The 19400-nt window shown below is 44.8% G+C and overlaps 1 protein-coding gene across 2 annotated transcripts in view; it reads right to left on the bottom strand.

Moving 5' to 3' along the window:
* C9H3orf70 (chromosome 9 C3orf70 homolog) overlaps positions 1 to 19400 on the bottom strand; it is a 167841-nt gene that overhangs the window by 32815 nt on the left and 115626 nt on the right. Inside the window, exon 1 of one of the 2 annotated variants that reach the window (XM_069615743.1) lies at positions 12947 to 13041. The exons of the other annotated variant lie outside the window; for it this stretch is intronic. Within the exon in view, the coding sequence (XP_069471844.1) occupies positions 12947 to 13004 (58 nt within the window). The 5' untranslated portion in view covers positions 13005 to 13041. Of the gene's footprint in view, positions 1 to 12946; positions 13042 to 19400 lie in introns of those variants that run through there. 2 annotated transcript variants of the gene reach the window in all.

The following is a 19400-nucleotide window of genomic DNA, read 5'->3' as shown; positions in this document are numbered from 1 at the left end:
AAAGCCAAAGAGGGTAGTGACACCTGAAATAATCAAATCAATCAGGTGCTTTTGGAGTCCGATGAAAACATACTGCCACTACGTGGAGTGCCCTGTGCCTTTCTGAAGTCTTTCAGCGTTTTTCATCACTGTGGGGCAGAGACAGCACAAGCGCTTATAAACCTCTTTCTAGCACAGAGCACAGCAGTGCTTTTGGAGTATGAGGAAAACATACTGCTACTACGTGGAGTGCCCCGTGCCTTTCTTAAGTCTTTCAGCTGTTTTTATCACTGTGGGGCAGAGACAGCACACGCCCTTATAAACCTCTTTCTAGCGTGGAGCACAGCAGTGCTTTTGGAGTATGAAGAAAACATACTGCTACTACGTGGAGTGCCCTGTGCCTTTCTTAAGTCTTTCAGCTGTTTTCATCACTGTGGGGCAGAGACAGCACATGCCCTTATAAACCTCTTTCTAGCATGGAGCGCAGCAGTGCTTTTGGAGTCCAAGGAAAACATACTGCTAATACGTGGAGTGCCCCGTGCCTTTCTGAAGTCTTTCAGATGTTTTCATCACTGTGGGGGCAGAGACAGCACAAGTGCTTATAAACCTCTTTCTAGCACGGAGCGCAGTGATGTGCTGCAGTGTGTTTGGTGTTTGGCGGGTGGCCAGACTGGCCCGCGGACACTCCTCCTCCACTCCCCGCTTCTTTTTCGTCTCCTGTTATTTCTACTGCTTACAACAACAGTGCCGGTAAGACTCTTTGTGGTTGAAAATTGTACTCGTGGGAGTGTAGCTTGAGAAGCCCATAGCTTGAGACTTCACAGATTGTGTGCATTCTCGCGTGGATTTCCCTTGAGTTACTGGAAGAACTTTTTTCACTGCAAACATGCACCACACTTGTAACTATACATTTTTGTTAGGAGCTGCTTGGAAGCCACGTTCAGGGCTCATAGCACTGGACTGGCTGTGGGCTGAATGGCGGTAAGCCCTGTGGTCGAACTGTTTTCTTTAATTGCCTTTGGCAGTTCAGTACAACAGCATCTAGTAACTATCACTGCAAGTCGCACTTAATAGCACCGAATAGTGCCACCCTACCTACCGGATCCCCTGTGCTCCCTCTGGTGAAGTAAACTGTTGTATCTACCATGCAGAGACTGTGGGGCTTTAGCCCTTTGATCCACATGGGCTCTTTAAAAATGAAGGACAGCGGCCGGGAGAGGGGGAAAGAGGAAACACTCACTACTAAGCAGTGTCCCAATGTAACGCCCCCTAATAAACCGGTGATTCCCAGTGATATAACCAATGCTGATACTGATGTCGACCAGAAGAAATCGCTGGAACAACATGCCCCACCTATGACGGAGGCACCAACCACATGCCTATTAGTTATACGGGTTGAGATCATTGCAAAGACAAGCTCATCTTGGAACATCCTGGAGAGTCCTCGGGACTACAATTTCCCCGACTGGTTGGGAAAAGCACCAGGAAACACAAACACCAGTAGTCCTGAGTTTTCACACCTGCCAGAGGAAAGGCAAAATTGTTTAACAGACTCAGATACCGGAGTAGTTGGAAATCATCCAACTATGCCCTTGACGACTGGGACAACCCAACCTGAGAAGGAAGCAAGGGGGACTATAGATATACAATTGAAACCTTACAACTTTGGAGCCTCTAAACAATTCAAGCCAAGGAAGCAGTCCTGCTATGCGCTGGGCTCCGCTACTTGGAAACCAAGAGGCCTCACTTCGGCCATCTCTCAGGCTAAACAATGCTTCCTTTATGTACGGCCTAAGCTGGCCTTGCCACCAAAAGGAACTTTTCGCACCTCAGAACAAAACAACACTCTTCAACTAACTGAACTCCCCGCCCAGGCCAAAGATTCCCTCATGTCATCTATTAACATCCCATAAATCGGCATTCAGGAGTGCATAGATCACTACGAACAACCTATGAGTTATCCTAACAATGATCCACGGACAGCACAAACAACGATGGAAGCAAGCACCAGAACAGTAAATTGACCAACTAGAGGGAGGGGAGTATGAAAAGGGGCATAAACCAAATACACCAGTAGGTGGCTTTCAGACTAGGCCGACAGACCAGGACCCGGAAGAACTTCAAACCGTCTCACCGGGAAAAGAGATAAACATAGGGGATATACCCGGATCAAAAGGAATGCCAAAGGTCGATGCACCGCTTGGGATTGGCTTGCCTTATCCAAGTTCGGCAGGTCGGCCGATCCAGGCTACTAAACGTCGCTGGCTGACGTCTCGCATAGAGGACTCTAACATAGCTGAAACCAACCCGCTAATAGACGAAGACCTGTTGCTAGACCTAGTCGCTGCACAAATGGAGAAGAAAACAGCAAAAACTCTGTCCATAGATGCAAACATGATTGCAGCCTTTTCCCTGACAATGGCACATTTCATGAAGTTGTATGAAGGGGTGGCTGACCAATTAAAAGACCAAAGTACCTTACAGGCCATGCTTCACTCAAAGATGATCTTTGTTGAAGGATTCATCTCGGCCCTACAAGGGAATGAGGATAAAAGCCTTCACCACATAACATCTTTCCTAAGGAATATCCTTGAGCCTATTATTAAAGAAAAGGAAAACAGAAAGGCCTCTACGTTAATAAACCAGAGGGCCACTCTGCTGTTTGTTCAGGACACAAATGACATTTCTACTCAAGCTGGAATGGACAAAGAAGCTAAAATCACGGAAGTCCACACTGTCAACATTAAGGCGGGGGAGGCTAATAGACCCAAACCGCATGATAAAGAAGACAGAAACAATCTGGTATCAATAAGAAGAAATACAAACGTAGCAACCCTCAAAAATGACTCAACTATACCTGGATACCCAAAGGGAAATACTATAAGGACTACTACACCTGAACATGAGATGGAATCCATCACCGCGCTTGTCTATGATTTTCCCTCTGCTAGAAATTCTGCAATATTCAGAAAACCCTTAGACTCATCACAAAACACAAGTGAAATTAGCAGGTCCACAACCACAAGAAACATCACTTTAAGGAATGAGTCACAGACACAACCAATTTCTACATCAGAGATATCACTCCTCAAACAGAAAAGAAAACTAGAGCTAGTGAAGAACCTAAGGGATACTGAGGCTCCATCAGACCTTATAGGTTTCTCTACAAGAAACAAAAAGCTTGAAACGCGTAGGGGAATCTCAATAGGCAACTCAATGGACGAATATGACACAGGTATGTCACTTGAGGGAATTTCTCAAAGCTCTCCGACTAAAACGCAGCCTACGATGCATCAGAAAGGCTGCAGCAACTTTCCACCAAAGGAAGATTACATTGGTTTTGACGAGTTAATGAATCTCTCAACTTAGTCACATGAATGGGATGAGGTCTTTCCAACGACTGACCCAATGAAAGACACACTGGTAGAATGCTTTGTCGTACTGGGATCAAGCCATTGTATGAGAGGTCAGCCCATTGTGGTGGCAGACACTGAAAGCAGCGACGAACAAGAGGATGTTTTAGAGCAGCAGATGACCAAAGACACCAACACTGCACCCATTCAACCGGGATCTGTGGCCACACGGCTCTGAGAAAGGGTAAAAGTAACCTCCCAGGTACATATGACCAAACCAATCAAGTAAATAAGAGGGACATCCAGCAGAAGAGCCAGAACCTTGGCTTTAAAACACTTGAACAAAAAAGCCGAATTCTAAATAGACACGCTCTTTGGGGTGATAAAGAAATCCCTAAAAAAGACAAGAAGACACTTCGAATAGACCATAGGATCCGAGAACCAGAAATGAGAAGTGATTGCAAGATCAAGATGAAACTTGAAAGAATTCGGCACATAAAGGACCCTGACACTAAACAGAGCCAACATCTTGAGGCTACTCCACAGCGTCCCTGTGCTAACCTCGATTAATTCCAAGGACATCGACCTGATTGAATTTCCTGACGAACGGAGGAAAGACAAGGTGGTATTGTACCTTACTTCAAAAGAAACAAAACAATTGCTTGTAAGGGAAATCTCACAATTGACTCTCATGGGATTTTCACTAAGAGAAACAGATTCACACATATTGGAGACTGTCGATATGAACAGAGAAGACCCCCGCAGAAAGATACCCACCACTTGACAACTATACCTGCCAACAGGAACAGATACAACTTCCCGACACCATTAAAGAACCTTAGGATAGTTGTAGAAAACTCTAATCGAAAGGACATCAGGAATCTTACCAAGACAAACACTTAAAGGGACAAGAGGATAGATGGGGGTGGATTCCAGGTGTGCTAGCATTAAACTCCTAATGCCCAAAGATTGGGGGAAATGAGTCATTGAAGGACCTCACCCTTGGTTGCTGGAATACTAGGTGGTTTAGACACTTGTTTGGAGAAGGGAATATGCCTTATGAAACTTTTGACATGGTCTGTCTGCAGGAAACTTGGCTAAGAGAGACACCCATACTCAAGGGTTTCTCATCCTACTTAAACCCGGCTACCAAGGGCCAGAAGGGTCCACCTTCGGCAAGCTTACTTTTCTTATTAAATAACGACAGTGGCCTAAAGGCAACCTGGGTGAAAAACGTGACTCCCCTTATCCAAATTGCCTTGCTTGACAGGAAAACTTCATATGGTAGGCACACAGGAGGATCGTTAATCTGCAACCTCTTCTGGAATACTAAATCTGAGATGGCCAAGAACTTTATTGATCAGGTGATGAATGAGATCGACGACGTAAGAGACTCAAGGCCAGACTTAAAAATAATCATTTGTGGAGACCTCAACATCCACTGCTTCAGCAGCAACCTAGTCTTGCTGGCAAATCCAGCGCCAGATCTTGACAATGCTGCGCTACGCGGTTTGAACTGGAGAAAGGAACTAGGTATGAGAAATATTGAGATCCTAAATGCCTGTACGATGTGAGATTCCCCTCCCAGCATGACTTTGAAGAGAGGTCTTGAGGAGTAGATCCTTGACTACATCTTTGTTTCAGGCAGCTCCAAATCACATTTAAAGGACTTAGTAGTTGAATTCACTAGTATGAGTGATCACAACATTCTGAAACTGCGGATTGAAGGTTTTAAATACAGCGGTGTACAACTTAGCCCAAAAGACCTTGCAGTACAACCAGGCAGAAACAGGTCAGACTGACGACGGGCATCATAACTGCCCTTAGAGAGGCTTTCGACACGTCTCCATTGAGGGTGGACCTTGACTATCCGAGCTACCTGTGCCTATACATGGAAAATCACAACAAAGGCAAGTCAACTGGCTTTCGCCATCAGCACAACTTTGACATGGCCGTGGCTGTAAGAAATAAAAATTTGAACAAACTAAAAACGGCACTGAAAGGAAGGCCATCCTTGAAAACCTGGGATGAACTTAAAAAATGCAACCGAAACTACAAAAACTGGCTAAAACAGCATAAGCACACGATAATCCAGAAGGACGCAGAATGCATTCTACAGTTAGTAGCCACCAAAAATTCTTGTGAGATATGGAGAATCCTCAACTCTATGGAGGCGCCACAACAATCCCTGCTAGCAAACCTTGTGTCTGCGGGAGACTGGATTATCCATTTTAGGGCCCTCTTTTCAAACAAATCAGAAGCCAATACAGACAGACGAGATTTGTCACTCTGTTCCTGATCCTTTGAAACAAGCAGGGAAGACATCTTGGACTTGATAAAACTCTCACGCACTTCCAGAGCTGCAGGACCAGACAGTCTAACTAAGAAAAACCCAGAGGAATGGGCATCTTTCATGTTTGATCTCTTTGCCTTGATAAAACTACACAGGAATATACCGGTATCCTGGATGACCTTGATAATAGTTCCCGTTATTAAGAAGCGTTTTAGGTTCTTAACAGGAAACTATAGACCTATCATCCTCCTGGACGTTATCGGGAAAATATTTGCAGCTCTAGTCTTGAAACACCTGACTGCCTTTCTCAAGAAAACCAAACATTGTGACCCCTGGCAGTCCGGCTTTGAAAAAGGCATTGGAACACCTGTGAACTTTTTTCTAATAAACTTACTGAAAACAAGAACTAGACTAAAGAACAGCAAGAAATTGTACCTGGCCTCAGTGGACCTTTCGCAGGCCTTTGACTCTGTAAATCGTCAAATTCTGTGGACCAAACTAGACACATGGGGTTGTCCCAGGGACATCCTGGAAGCCATTAAGAGTCTGCATACAACCACTACAATTCACATAAAATTGAATAAAGCGGGGGACCTAACTGATGCCATTGTTCCAGCAACTGGTCTAAAACAAGGTTGCCGCTTAGCACCTGCAATTTTCAATCTTTATACTGCTGACATGGAAGAGACATTTACAGGCATACAGTGTTTTCCTTCTAGCATAGCCGGAACACCGGTTAACAGATTGTTATATGCAGATGATGTAGTTATCATGGATGAAACTCCCATCGGTCTGCAACGTCAACTCAACACACTTGCTATGTATTTGGTGGCTAATGACTTGAGGATAAACCCACTTAAGTCCAGTGTCCTGATATTTGAGAGAAAATATTGGCGAGAAGGCAAAAGGCTGTAGCTAGTTTATCGAAGGAGCAAAAATACTGCTGATAACCCAGATGATTTACCTGGGAATATCAATAAATGACAGCTCAGTTGACGTACATCGTGAAGAGAAGCTGAGAAGGAAGACGAAATGCCTGACTGTACAGGCAAAGAGCATTAAATCACGATATTGCAAATTTTTGCCCACCCCACTCCAGTCCTCACTTTCTACCATATGAAAGTATCCCCCATATTAGCTATCGCTGTCCTGGAAAATTTGGTCCATCTTAGAGGGCATATTTTGGAGCTATGTCCTATGTATACCAAAATCTATGCCTGTGGCTATTATCAGAAGAGAGCTTGGTCTAATGTCTTTATACACACAAACAGGCTGGAAGACTCTAACCTTTCGATCGAAAATGCCTTATACCGCCACATGAAGGAGGATTTACATTATTGAATCAAGTCATTTACACCAGAAGTGACCGACCACTGGAAGAATGGAGCTCCAAATTCATAAGAATCTTAAATAGCATCAGCTGGAACAACAACTCACTAAAAGACAACCTTGAGAACGTGAAGAAGGCACTCTACAATCAGGACTGGATCGACACATTGAGGGCTGTAACTGAGTATAAACTGTATTGGAAACATTGCATGGATATTAGAAGGAGAGGAATAACTCTATGTTACATGACAACATTTCCATCGGATAAAGCTTGTTCCCAATTCTTGAGAATACGCTTAAATCTGCTCCCAACAAAGGAGCTGCTTGAGGTCAGGAAACTGGAGGATTGCAGGGATTATCGTTGCAGACTTTGCAGTCATCCGCTAGAATCTCTACACCACTTGATCATTAACTGTCTGGGAATTGAGGACGTTAGATCCAACCTGATAAGAACATTCTTCTTAGACTACTATACATTAACAGAGAGGGACATCTGGTCCCAGCTGATGCAAGGGTCCAGGATCTCTGTGACATTTGCTTTACTGGATCGTGTCACGATCATATTTGAGAGAATTGATGTAACAGCTAAGCAACCAACGGGATCTGTTCAGATACAGAAGGAGTTAACTGCTAATGACTAAAATGTATAGAGAAAGTGCAGTACTTTGTTTCTTATTCACTTACTCTCATTTTTCTTTTTTTCTTTTTCCTCTTGTTTTCATGATAATTTTACATATGTATTGGTTATAAATGTAGCTGAAAGGTTTCACTTGGAAACCGTATGCTAATAAAAATAAAATAGTACTAAATAAAAGGCAAAATGGCCAAAAACATGGGCTCTTCACATGCAGTGCAAGGCTAGAAAACAAGGCTTATTCATAAGCCCTGGCCGAAGATAACGATGTAGCTTAACTCCCCTTAAAGTTCCAGAGAAGAGAATATCCAGCTAGGTCAAGTGCAAAGGAAAAGTCTTGGCTGAAGGCTTAGCTGATGAGAGATGATATAACTAAATGGACAAGTGGGCAGTAGTCTGACATTGTTCTCTGCACCTGAATTTCATTTTGCTTATGTGCTGCTAGCGAGCCGAGTGTCCAAGGTTGGCAGAAGATGCCAAACTATCACGGGGGCCTATGCAACAATGGGCATACAATGTTGCATGAGCCAATCCGTTACTGTTATGCTGCTGTAATTTGTATTATACGTAGTTAGAGGAAAGTTGGAGGCTTGCCTACTAGAAAAGGGGCAGTCAATAAAGTTAATAACACTTATAGACTCTATGGGCCTCATTACGACCCCAGCGCTAAACCATGGTGCTATTAGCACCATGGTCCATGCCGGGGTCCGCCATGGTGAATGGGGGAATTACCGCCCCATTCCAAGGTTGGCGGGGCGGTAATTCCCCATTCACCATGGCCCCTTCCCCATTCCCATTTTTGGCCCATTGTGCTCAATGGGAATGGGGAAGGCGCTAATTACGGCACCGTAAATTACGGTGCCGTAATTAGCTCCTAGGTTCCTTTGCGGGTTGGTTTTTAACGCCTGCTAAAAGCAGGTGTTAAAGTGCAACCCACAAAGGGACCTCGTAATCAGGCGTTAAGGGTTTAACGGCGCCAACACCTTTTACGGCGCCGTTAACCCCTTAACGCCTGGGTTGTAATGAGGCCCTATAAGTAGACATGTTCCCCTAACTAGTCCCTAAACCCGATAGGTTTTATTATTTGTAATGTAGGATGACATCATAGCTGACGTACATTGGAGTATAAAGCCTTTGTGTACCTGTAATGTAATTGCGAGTGTGTGAACACCAGATTGCCCTATGATATGGTATGATATGATAAGTCATTTATAACGTGCTGGTACACAAGTGTTTCTAGGCCCAGCAAGACAAGTAAGGGAAGACAAAAGAGGACAAAACAAAGATCTTACTAGGCCTTGTGTCATTCAGATCGTGCAAGTGAGGAGGGGAGGGAGAGCAAGAAGTGCCAGTTGGGGGAGGAGAGAGTGCAAAGGAATTCATAAGTGCTGCCAGGGAGGTGGCTCATAAGTGCAGTTAGTCAGGGGACTGTAGGGTTGTAGATACAGTCCCTAAGTGGTTGGGAGGCCCAGAGACAGTACAAGGGCAACTGGTCATGCAGGAGCCTGGTCCTGTAGGTTCAGTGGGTAGACAGGGACATCAGCAAGGGAATTTTATTGAACTGACAATAAAGTAGTACTTTGCGATATTCTTTGAGTCTGTCCGGTCATTTGATCCAAGGTTGTTTATTAAGATAATCCCATTCCGTGCATAGACACGCACATACAGTGCTACTGCACAACCATGCATAACAACAAACTGGAAGTTTGTGTGAAAGGATCTCAGATACACTGCTTTACCAAAGTGTGTGCTCCTTGGCACATAATTGAATCTCACTGGGCATTGACTGCAAACAACAGGGTGTGCCAAAAAGGGAGCTGTGCCTAAGATGACATGCTGAAATGCCTGATACCAAAAGCGGTGCACCGGAATGTCCAGCTTCGTAGCTTGGTGAGTACCTGCACGTCTTTTTTTTCCATTTAAAACACTGTGTGCAAGTATCCCTAGAAAACACTTAATCATTGTTTTGAGATTAGGAACTCCACTACGATTCACTGGCATCTCAATGGGCCCATGCCATCCATTCTAGAGACCATTTTGACATTAGGATCTCAGTTTCATGTTGTACCATACCCTTTCACCTCTCACTCCTCTTAAGTCCTGTGACTCCTAACCCACCACTGCACGCTTCTGGTGGTATCAGTTGGTAAATGCGGTTGTTCTGGATAACCTGTTACAAGTGAGAAGTAATCAGGATAGGAAGTCACACGCAAAAGGCAATGGCTGCCCAAACACCTAAGCAGTGCCGCCGTGGGCAATAGGAACGGCGTAGGCGAGAGCCTACTCGCTGCAGTTTCCACATTGCCAGCTTTCAGGTGTACATACTAGGGTCAGGTAGTTTTCTGCATGGACATGCCTTCAGGGGTTGAAATTAACATTTGATAAGCAGGAGCTAAAAGCAGCTTTTGGGTATCTGGCATTAACCACTGAGCAGAAGCTATCACTGGGGAACCGGGAACTAGTACATAGCGTTTCCGCAAATCTAACTTCAACATAAGATGCAAACTTAACATTCTGCTTATTTATTATGACCCCTTTTGCTCAATTAGCTGTGTCCTAATGTTTATTTATAGATTGTCCCAAATGCACAGAGTTACATTCACATAGGTGTGTTTGTTTGGCATCAGTAAAGTAGCCCCTGGTATCTGTTGGTGCCAAGGTAACCAGGCTCTTCTTGGCTACATGCAGGAGCTAAATAGCTCCCAGCTCCCCAAAAATTAGAACCCTATGCTTCGGTAGAGAATGGTGGTCTTTCAGTTCCACCTGCCTGGGTTCTGCGATCAACTTTATGGTGTAAGCACTATTGCGCCTGCCACCCTGGTGGTACCATTACGCTGATTACATATAAAAGTCTGAAGTCTCATATTGAGTAATAATGACAGATAGAATTATAAATGATCCACTTGAGGAAAACGCAACAAACTCTGAAATGTGTCTTTAAAAAGTCTTTTTGATTCTAATCTTGACAATGTGTGTGTCTACGAAATGGGCTAGAGCGAATGTAATAATAGAGGGAATGAATATTTAATTTTCATTTTAGTTCATGCTCTTATAATTGCCCATAATTTCTTCACACTTCTCCGAGTGGAGCCAATTAGCATAAATTAATAAAATATGTAACATTTTGATAATGCAAAAATTGTTTCTGCTTTCATAGGTTTTCAAACATAAATTGGACTAGATATCATCCATATATAGTAGGTCCACCTAAAAGGGACAGTGTATGTTACCCGTTGCAACGCTGGTACAGTTAGGCCCTCCTTTACCAATCTGGCATTTAACAAGTGTGTGAGACCATGAGGTGCACAAGCCATCCCTCATGGCCACTCCATCCTGATGTCACCCTCCACTGTACTCACCACCCCCGACTCTGGATATCACACGCCAAACCATCCAGAAGTACTTTGTTCTTGGCTATCGGTAAATTGGGAAAGGTCAGCGGTCTGGTACTGCCAAAAACAAAATGCGTACGGATGATGAGTGCCACTGACCATAGGTTTGTAACATTTTCTTTACTTCTGTCTTCTCTCTATTTACAACTGATAACGAGCTACATCATACCAATAGGTAGAAATGTTGCGGGGGTGGTGATCACCTCAGCAGTAATAGGTCTCTGATGAATGTCAAGCGCAGCATCTATGTTCCTCTCGCAAACAGGGAGCTTTTCCTAACTGGAAGAGGGGGTGGGGCACACTACAGGCCTCATTACTAGCAAGGAGGTGGTAGTAAAAACAGGCAGTATTTCAAAAACTGCCTATGTTCATGTGAGGAATTGGACCATCCGCACGGTGGGTGTGCGCTCCCCTGGGATTTTTAGACATTTTAAATGAAATTGAATGATGGTAGATCAACCTCTGGAAAATGCGTGGGGCTAATCCACACACATTTTCCTCTGCTCACCGCATGACATACTCATAGACCTGTGTACTCTGGGTGGACATAGCCTACAGGTGCTGTCCCCCTGTCATATTTAGTTGGAATCTGACAGGAGGTGTACACAATGCATCTCAAAAAGGAGGAGGGCCACACCTTACCCTTGCTATGACAAGCCTAACTATCTAACAAAGGCTCCATGGATCCACCCTGTCCTTTTGTTGAGCCCTGTAGCAGATGCCACCATTCACATACTAATTACATGTGGCCTGGCTGCAGAGGCTAGCAAAGGAGACAGGAAACCCCAACACCTTTTTAATAGGCACTGTGTCAACTTGAAGCCAGGCATGTGGTTTGACAAGAGCCAGAAAGTCTGGTCTCACTGCAGTTTCAACAGAGACCTGCTTCTTTAATCAGGAACCACAGAGAGTTTTGTTAATGAGAGGGACCCTTTGATCGACCAAAAGACAAGAAGATGGGTGGGATTTAGTATTACATGTTTTCAGCCCTTTACCTTTTCTGTTGCAAAGCACTCTGGCTATGATGTCACGCATACAGGTGATTGTTGGTGGGCACCCGGGATTGGTTCATTAAGGTAGGCTTTTCCTACGCCAATACCTGTGGTCCATTTGGCTTTAAAAGAGGGCTAAGCCCCTCTTTTGGCATATCATGTGAAGGCTTCACCAGAAGCAGAAGAAAAAACTCATCATTGGACCCTGGCTGAAGGTACAGTCTGCCTTACTTCTTCCGCCATTGAAGGAAGGCCAGGACCTCCAAGAGTGAGGCAGGATCCCTCCCCTAAACATCTCCCAGGCAACATATGGAGATACCGAATCCAGAGGATCTTTATGCAGCTCCAGAACCAGTACTCATTCAGCACACAGTGTGCCCTGCTAGTCTCTGAACCAAACCAAGGACAAGGCAGATGCCTGCAACACTCACCTCATCTTTGGGCCATCCGCTTTAAAGGACGGCACAAGCCCAGTTAAGAAGCTAGGAGGAGTGCATCAACAAGCATCTAGCAACATATGACTTAAACGACATTTTTGAACCAGTTGAGCCCCTCGAGCTGCAACCGACTGCACCACTGACTGTTGTTACACCGCAGTCGCTAAATCCATCCAAGATACCTTAACCAGTGCTTCAGAACCGCCGACCAGCACTGAGACAATGATTCCTGACCCTGAGCCGCTCTGTCGGCCAGTCTACAGCTGTCCGTCCAGCTTCACTCGACGAACTGCCTTACGCCTAATACCTGCAGCTGTCTCCCATCTTGAACTCTGTAACAGAAGCTGCAAAACACCTTGAAACTGGCTCGACCATGTCGAGCACCAAGAACATCTACAAGCACAAGGTACATTGTGGTTCTGTACCCCTGGTTCTTCTCCGAAGGCCACTAGTGACATTTTATGACCCATTGCTCCTTTTGTGCTGAAACCAAGTGTCCTTGAACTATTGTGATTATTTACAATACCGACCACCCACCTGTCAGTATCCATAGTGCATCCCTTTTTCCTTCTTTGAAACGGTCTGTCCTCTGCATTCCTTTACAGGGTGGGTTGTATTTCGTAGTGTGCTAGAACTGCCTGTTGGGATAATAATAAAGTAGATAACTTTATACAACCTGGACTGGGCAGTCCCTTTTATCATTGGGTAATAATTGTATTTTCGATTTGTTGCAACTAATGAACGATCCACGACCTTTCGAAGACAAGCCTGCTGTTCCATCCATGTTACCAAAATTGGACAAGGAGGTTAATAATTTGCTGTATTTCCAATCGGTTTTGATCCCTTCTGGTGCAATAGAGGTGTTGGGCTGCTTGATGGTTTAGAAACCGATATTCATCCCTGGAAAACTGGTGCCCCAACATTTGATTCGTCACAGTTCACCACTCTCACAATTATGGACCAGGCAGTATTTACTACATGCAGTAAATAAAGCCTTATTGAGAGAGCAAATCCCTCTGATTTGTACCTCCCAAAAGGTGGAGCTTGAAAGGACACCGCCCCCACAAGTTGGATAGCTGTATCTTCCTGTAGTGAAAGGGGGCGCTAAGGCAGACCTTCTTTTTTGGAAATTAAATATATGCAGGGAGACCCCCAAAGGGACTGACAAGGCAAGCCTTTCTTACGGCCATCTTCTTTCAATTTAATGCGCAGAACGTTCAATAGGGACTCGTTTAGATTTTTAAAATGGCGGACATGGTGTTTAAAAATAAATTTATAAAAATAAAAGGATATTCATTTTTAGAATTCTTGAGCTTTAATGGTCATATTCGGTCATTCTAGAAATAAAAATGTTCCGACCTTGTAATGCACCCTTGCAAATCCTATCCCATCTACAGGTATATTTCAGAAAAACCATACAAGCGCCCTTTGCTCTGGTCACGTAGGCACGAACGCCCTCAGCATTCTCAAAACGTTATAGAAATAAATAAAAGGTCACAGGCCGCAATACTATCAGGAATGGGAGATGTAAAACCAATAATACAAAATGCGGTAATCCCTAAAATATAGGTAGCATTGCACACCCTCATCTTGCTCAGCTCAGATTATCCCTCCAAATGAAGACAAATAATTACCAATACAATAAACACACAAGCAAGGAGTCGGGATTGCCATTGCATCTGACCTCGAATGGATGTTGCGATTAAAACTGAGCTTACAGGTCTACAACGCAGGCACAGTAGTGTTCTCCAGCCATTAAAAGCAGAGTTTTAAATTAATTTGCCCTCTTATATGAGCCACGCCCACTTTGACTGCCTCTGCTGCCAGTTCCATTCATGTGTCGTTTGATCAAAAGCAGAAAAATGCGCTTTTCTCCAAAAGTAAAGATGAACTTTGATTAGCACTGATTACTTGTGCCTGTGAAGGTATAAAAGATTGTAAATGAGTGAAATATAGTATTTGTGGGTGCAGGCCAGGATTTTCTCCCTCCACTTCCCCCGACATTTTCCTTTGTTTGAAGAAGATAATAAATGATGATTTACCTCATTACAAGGATGGCGGTAAGGGATTACCGGCTCTGGTAAGGGCACCGGTGCCGGTAATCCCTTACCGCCCTACTACGAGGTCCCTTTGCTGGTCCCTACCTTAACGACTGGTTTTACCAGCCGTTAAAGACGGGACCCGCAAAGGGACCTTGGAAGCAAGAACGGTACCGCAATTTGCGGTACCGTAATTGCCGCCTTCCCCATTCCCATTGAGCCCTATGGGGGCTTAAATGGGAATGGGGAAGGGCAAATGGTGAATGGGGAATTACCGCCCCGCCAACCTTGGAATGGGGCGGTAATTCCGCCATTCACCTGGGCAGGATCGGTAAATTACTAATAGTGCCATGGTTACCGCCTTCCGTGTAATGAGGCCCATAGACATGCTGGAACCTCATTCATATTTCCCTCTCAATATCTCCTGGCAATTTTGTTAGAGAAGATTATAACCAGACACCTCTATCTTATACTTTAATCAACCAGGTTCACAGGAAATGGGTGCTTCCCTTCAAGGGCCCAGAAGCAAAAGCTGCGTACTTCTACCCTGGGGAATCCCACTGTCTTCCTTGAATACACCTAGCAGTTCAAAGCTAGTAGGAGATAGCTGTTGAATTGCCAGTTAATTAAGAATCAAGTTTGGAAACAAACAGAATTTTCTCTTTCTCTTTGAGTTTTTAAAATACGATTTATTATTCCCTAACTCAAGAGAACTCAGTGGAGTAACTTTGCTGAAAATGTTGGGGGCGGGGGGCATTACATCTGAAGAAAAGGTGCCCCAGCCAAATGAATGGGGACAACATGGTGTGCAATGAAAGTTGGGTGGACAAACACCCCTGCCCCCCCTAGAACTACGCCCATGAGAGAACTACTAATGTTTCCAGGGGTGGAATGGGAACCAAAATAGGCCCTGGAAATAATGTTCAAAGTGGCCTCATATTACACATTTTTAGCAAGCCCAACCCTTTTCCTATGAATGTGAAGAGTTGAAAATAAAATAGGTTACCACACAGAAGAGGGCCAGGGTGCAGAGGCATACCGGAAAATCTCCACAGTTCCCAATAGGCCAGTCCACCCCTAAATGTTTCCCAACTCTGCAGCATGAAAGCGGAGTTGTCCTCTGAAAATTCAAAAAGCGATACGCTACATGGTCCCTACAGAGCAGAATGTCAGGCGCATGAACCCCAACAAAACTAGAAAATAGCATAGGTTGGTAAAAAGTCGTTTTATTATATAAATGAAGGTCCACGTTTACTAAATCACTTTTATAACTTCAAACAACGTTTAGATTGGTTGTAAGCAGTTATAAATTATGGTGGTTCTTTTAAAAAACTCAATTAACTTTTTCACACACATCAATGTAACTCGTGCTCAATCCACTAAGCTATACAGGCTCCATTTCCCATGACAACTGGGGATACACGTTTAGAACTACTGCAGCAACGTGTGGCTGTGCTAGTGTCAACTCATTTCCACCCCACTTCCAATTCCCTGCCAGCGACACAAGGGACGATCCTGACTGAAGGAAGCAAACATTTCAGAAAAAAGGCATCACTCATTTCTACCGTGCAACAAAAAGGGTGAGCATTTGCCAGGCGGGAAGTCTTGCCACCCCTGTGTTAACTGATCATTTCTTCGTACCATCTTTCCTAAGCACCACGTGAACGTTTAGAGGAAATGGGGCCACTCCAGCTGTAATGGCGTGCAGGTGTCAGTATTTAATGGCGCTCTAATTATAATCACTCGCTACTTCAGGATTTTTACATTTGAAAAAACGAACTATAAACTCACGTCATAATAACAGAAAGGAGTTTTTTGCAGCTTTCATCGTGCTTCTTCTCACCTAACCCTACTGTTCTGCTGTGGACCCTCATCACTAGGTAACGTGGAATTATCAGCTTTCACCCCCCTTCTAAATTCCTCCCCCCCACACGCCTGCCCAATCACTCACAGTAGCAGACCCAGAAATGAACACATGAAATATACAGCGTTTTCTACCAAGAAACGGTCTTTTTTGTGGCAAAGGATTTTCAACAGCTGCACCATAATATACAATTAGGACGCAAGCTTGGCATGGTGCACGTATTCTTTGCCCTGCAGACACAGAGCCCAAAGGCTGGCGCCTTACTGCGCGCTGCAGCCTCCCGCTGTGACGTGATTCATGAGGAGTATGGAATTCACAATCCACAGGGGATATAGCACTTCCTCTGCCAGGTATCGTTTGCCATTCCTGGGTTGTTGTCTGGTGAGGAAAGAGCGAACCCAGTATTTATTATGCTGTAAATAGTCCCCTTGTGACTCTACGCCACAACCCATGAAATGATGGTCCAACGTAGTAAATAACCTAAGAATACTCATGGACAACGGACTAGCTCTGGAGCCGCAAATCAACACAATCACCAAAAAATGCTTGTACCTCCCAAGACTACTCAGAGGACTACTCCCATACCTCTCCTTTCCTCACTGAACCCTCATAATCATATCCCTGATACTTACAAGAATTGATTACGCAAACAGCCTCTACCTAGGAATGCCGGAAAGAGTCACCAAGAAACTACAGAGGGTACAAAACACCACAGAGAGGATTCTAATGATATGAAACAGAAGAGATCACACCACTCCAGCTCAGAAAAGCCTGCACTCGCTACCATTAAAAAACGCATTAAAGTCAAAGCACGTTGCATCGCCCAAAAAGCCTTACACAGACAAGGAGCTGAATTCCTCCAGCGAATTCCTATCAGCCAAGAAGGGACATCAAATCTAGCGAAGAGGTACAAATAGAGGCAAAATAATATGAGAAAAGGACATTCGGAGGAGCAGTGTTCTCGCGTCTAATTGCCAACCTTTGGAACACCATGACCAAAGAAATTAGAACCACAGAAGACCACATCACCTTCAGGAAACGACTCAAACCGGGTTATTCAAAAAACAATGACAACCGCAAAGGGACATTGACAGCAATAACATGCCGGACCAAGAGAAATACACTAAGGGACACAGTCACAGATAACAGGAGCAATAGCTTAGAGGAACATAGCACTGTACCCCCCTTCCTCCCGCCCCACCGAGCCATGCACAAGAACTAGAGTGGTCAATGAAGAGAAGGCCGCCCAATCAACAGACACATTTAGAGAAAACACCTACGCGCAATTAAACTCCAAGGAAACTCAGACAGGTAACCATTACAACCCAAGCACCACGCCTACCTGCCCAGACACAACTAGGGCCACCTTAACCTGCCCACCCATAACTAGAGCCGTCTGGCTCAGCACCTCTCCCCTATATCTTCATAACTCCTGCTGCGCACCTTTTCAGCAACCAACTGGACAACAGGTCCATACCCAATGGACACGTCTAACCTGGACGAGTAACCAAGAACACACTAGGTACAACCATCCACCTGCCAGCACAACATGCAGGGAAGTCAGCCCCCAACCTAGAGAGGAGGCAGGATGGGCTGACGAATCACAACCAAGAACGTTGGTAGATACCATTAAGCGGCTACAGAAGACTCACACCAGAGGCTTCACCAAAACCAACTTACTAACCCATTTCCCCCCTTAATGCTCCTCCAACATAACCAACACCACTACACTTGACTAGGGGCTAGCTACACTACGCATAAACACACCAAGAATCAATCTAAGGTACAAACCCTACCAACTATGAGATTCTGGAAGCAAACCTAGTTGGAACTCCCCAGCCCATAGTCCATAAATCCAACAGCACTACACAAATACACACCCACACAATAAGTGCTCATACACCTAACAGTGTACATACCCTGCTAAAACTGTCGGCCTAATTAAAAAGCACCCTTACTGGTAAATTACCTCATATTGCCTTGCTATCTCTCTACCTCTTGAGCAGTCTAACTTCGTGAAACTTAATCAGAAAGTTCTAAATTCAGGTGACATTCATAACCTCACACAAGGCAGAATGCAAGAATCCCGCTGCGGCGCTGCATTCCTGCAGCCCTCTCTGCACCAAACAGCCTGTCGTGTACAGATAGGGATGGCCCAGCAGACAGGTCAGCAGGGCTGGGGCAGAGTGTTCACACTCCTGGTGTGCCTGACCTCTGTTTGGCTCTGCCCCAGTCTCACCCAGCTTGGCATGAATAGCGTTACATTTCCCATAGGTCATTGGGGATTTATGCCCTACCGCATGGGGCTCTTGGTCCCAGGACGCTGGTATGTCAGCCAGCCCATAATCAATTCACCTGTTGCAGCGCATGCACCGAGGATGAGGCAGGTGCAGTCAGGCCTGGCCAGGCCCAGACTGATAAACAACAAATGTTGCTTTTTGCCACCAACATAAACTCAAGCACGTGGTGCTAGCCTGGCTGCTTTGCTGGGTAGCAGCAGCTAGGGCCCAGGCATCATGCAGTGAGTTAGACAGTGCTCTCCTCTTAGACTGAGTCTGATTTCAAATTCAAGTAGTTCCTTTTATTTCTATTTTACATAAATAATGTTACCGCGGTACACGGTTTATGTACTACTTTATGCCATTAAATGATGCTAAAGCATAAAAGCATCATGATGCAGTGTGTGTGTCTTGCTCCGCTTGGCGCCCCCTAGAGGCTGGCACGTCAGGCAGCAGCCTGCACAGCCTTCTGCAAAGACCGGCCGTGCTTTATCCTAATCCTGAAGTATGTTGGTGGATGACAGGATGGCGACCCTCCCCCCACTAGTGACAGGATATTTAAAATAGTACAATCACCAATCGCTCCATTCTCTGTCCATTTGATGTACATGATGTCAACGTCAATTTAATATTCCACAATAGAGTCAAATAAAGGCTTCTAGAGATAGTTATGATCACAGTTGTCTGTAGGCATCTAAATAGTCCCCATATCATCAGGTCACTATCCCCGGGCTTCCCTAATCCAAAGACTTGACACCAATGTCAGCATCAGTGCTTGGATCAGGGAGGTCTTGTCATTGCACTTGGGT

This window comes from Ambystoma mexicanum, chromosome 9 (genome assembly GCF_040938575.1).
Source record: "Ambystoma mexicanum isolate Mex_15411 chromosome 9, UKY_AmexF1_1, whole genome shotgun sequence".
Classification (NCBI taxonomy): Eukaryota; Metazoa; Chordata; class Amphibia; order Caudata; family Ambystomatidae; genus Ambystoma; species Ambystoma mexicanum.
The sequence above is the reverse complement of the archived record's forward strand: the minus strand, read 5'-3'. Positions and strand labels throughout refer to the sequence as shown.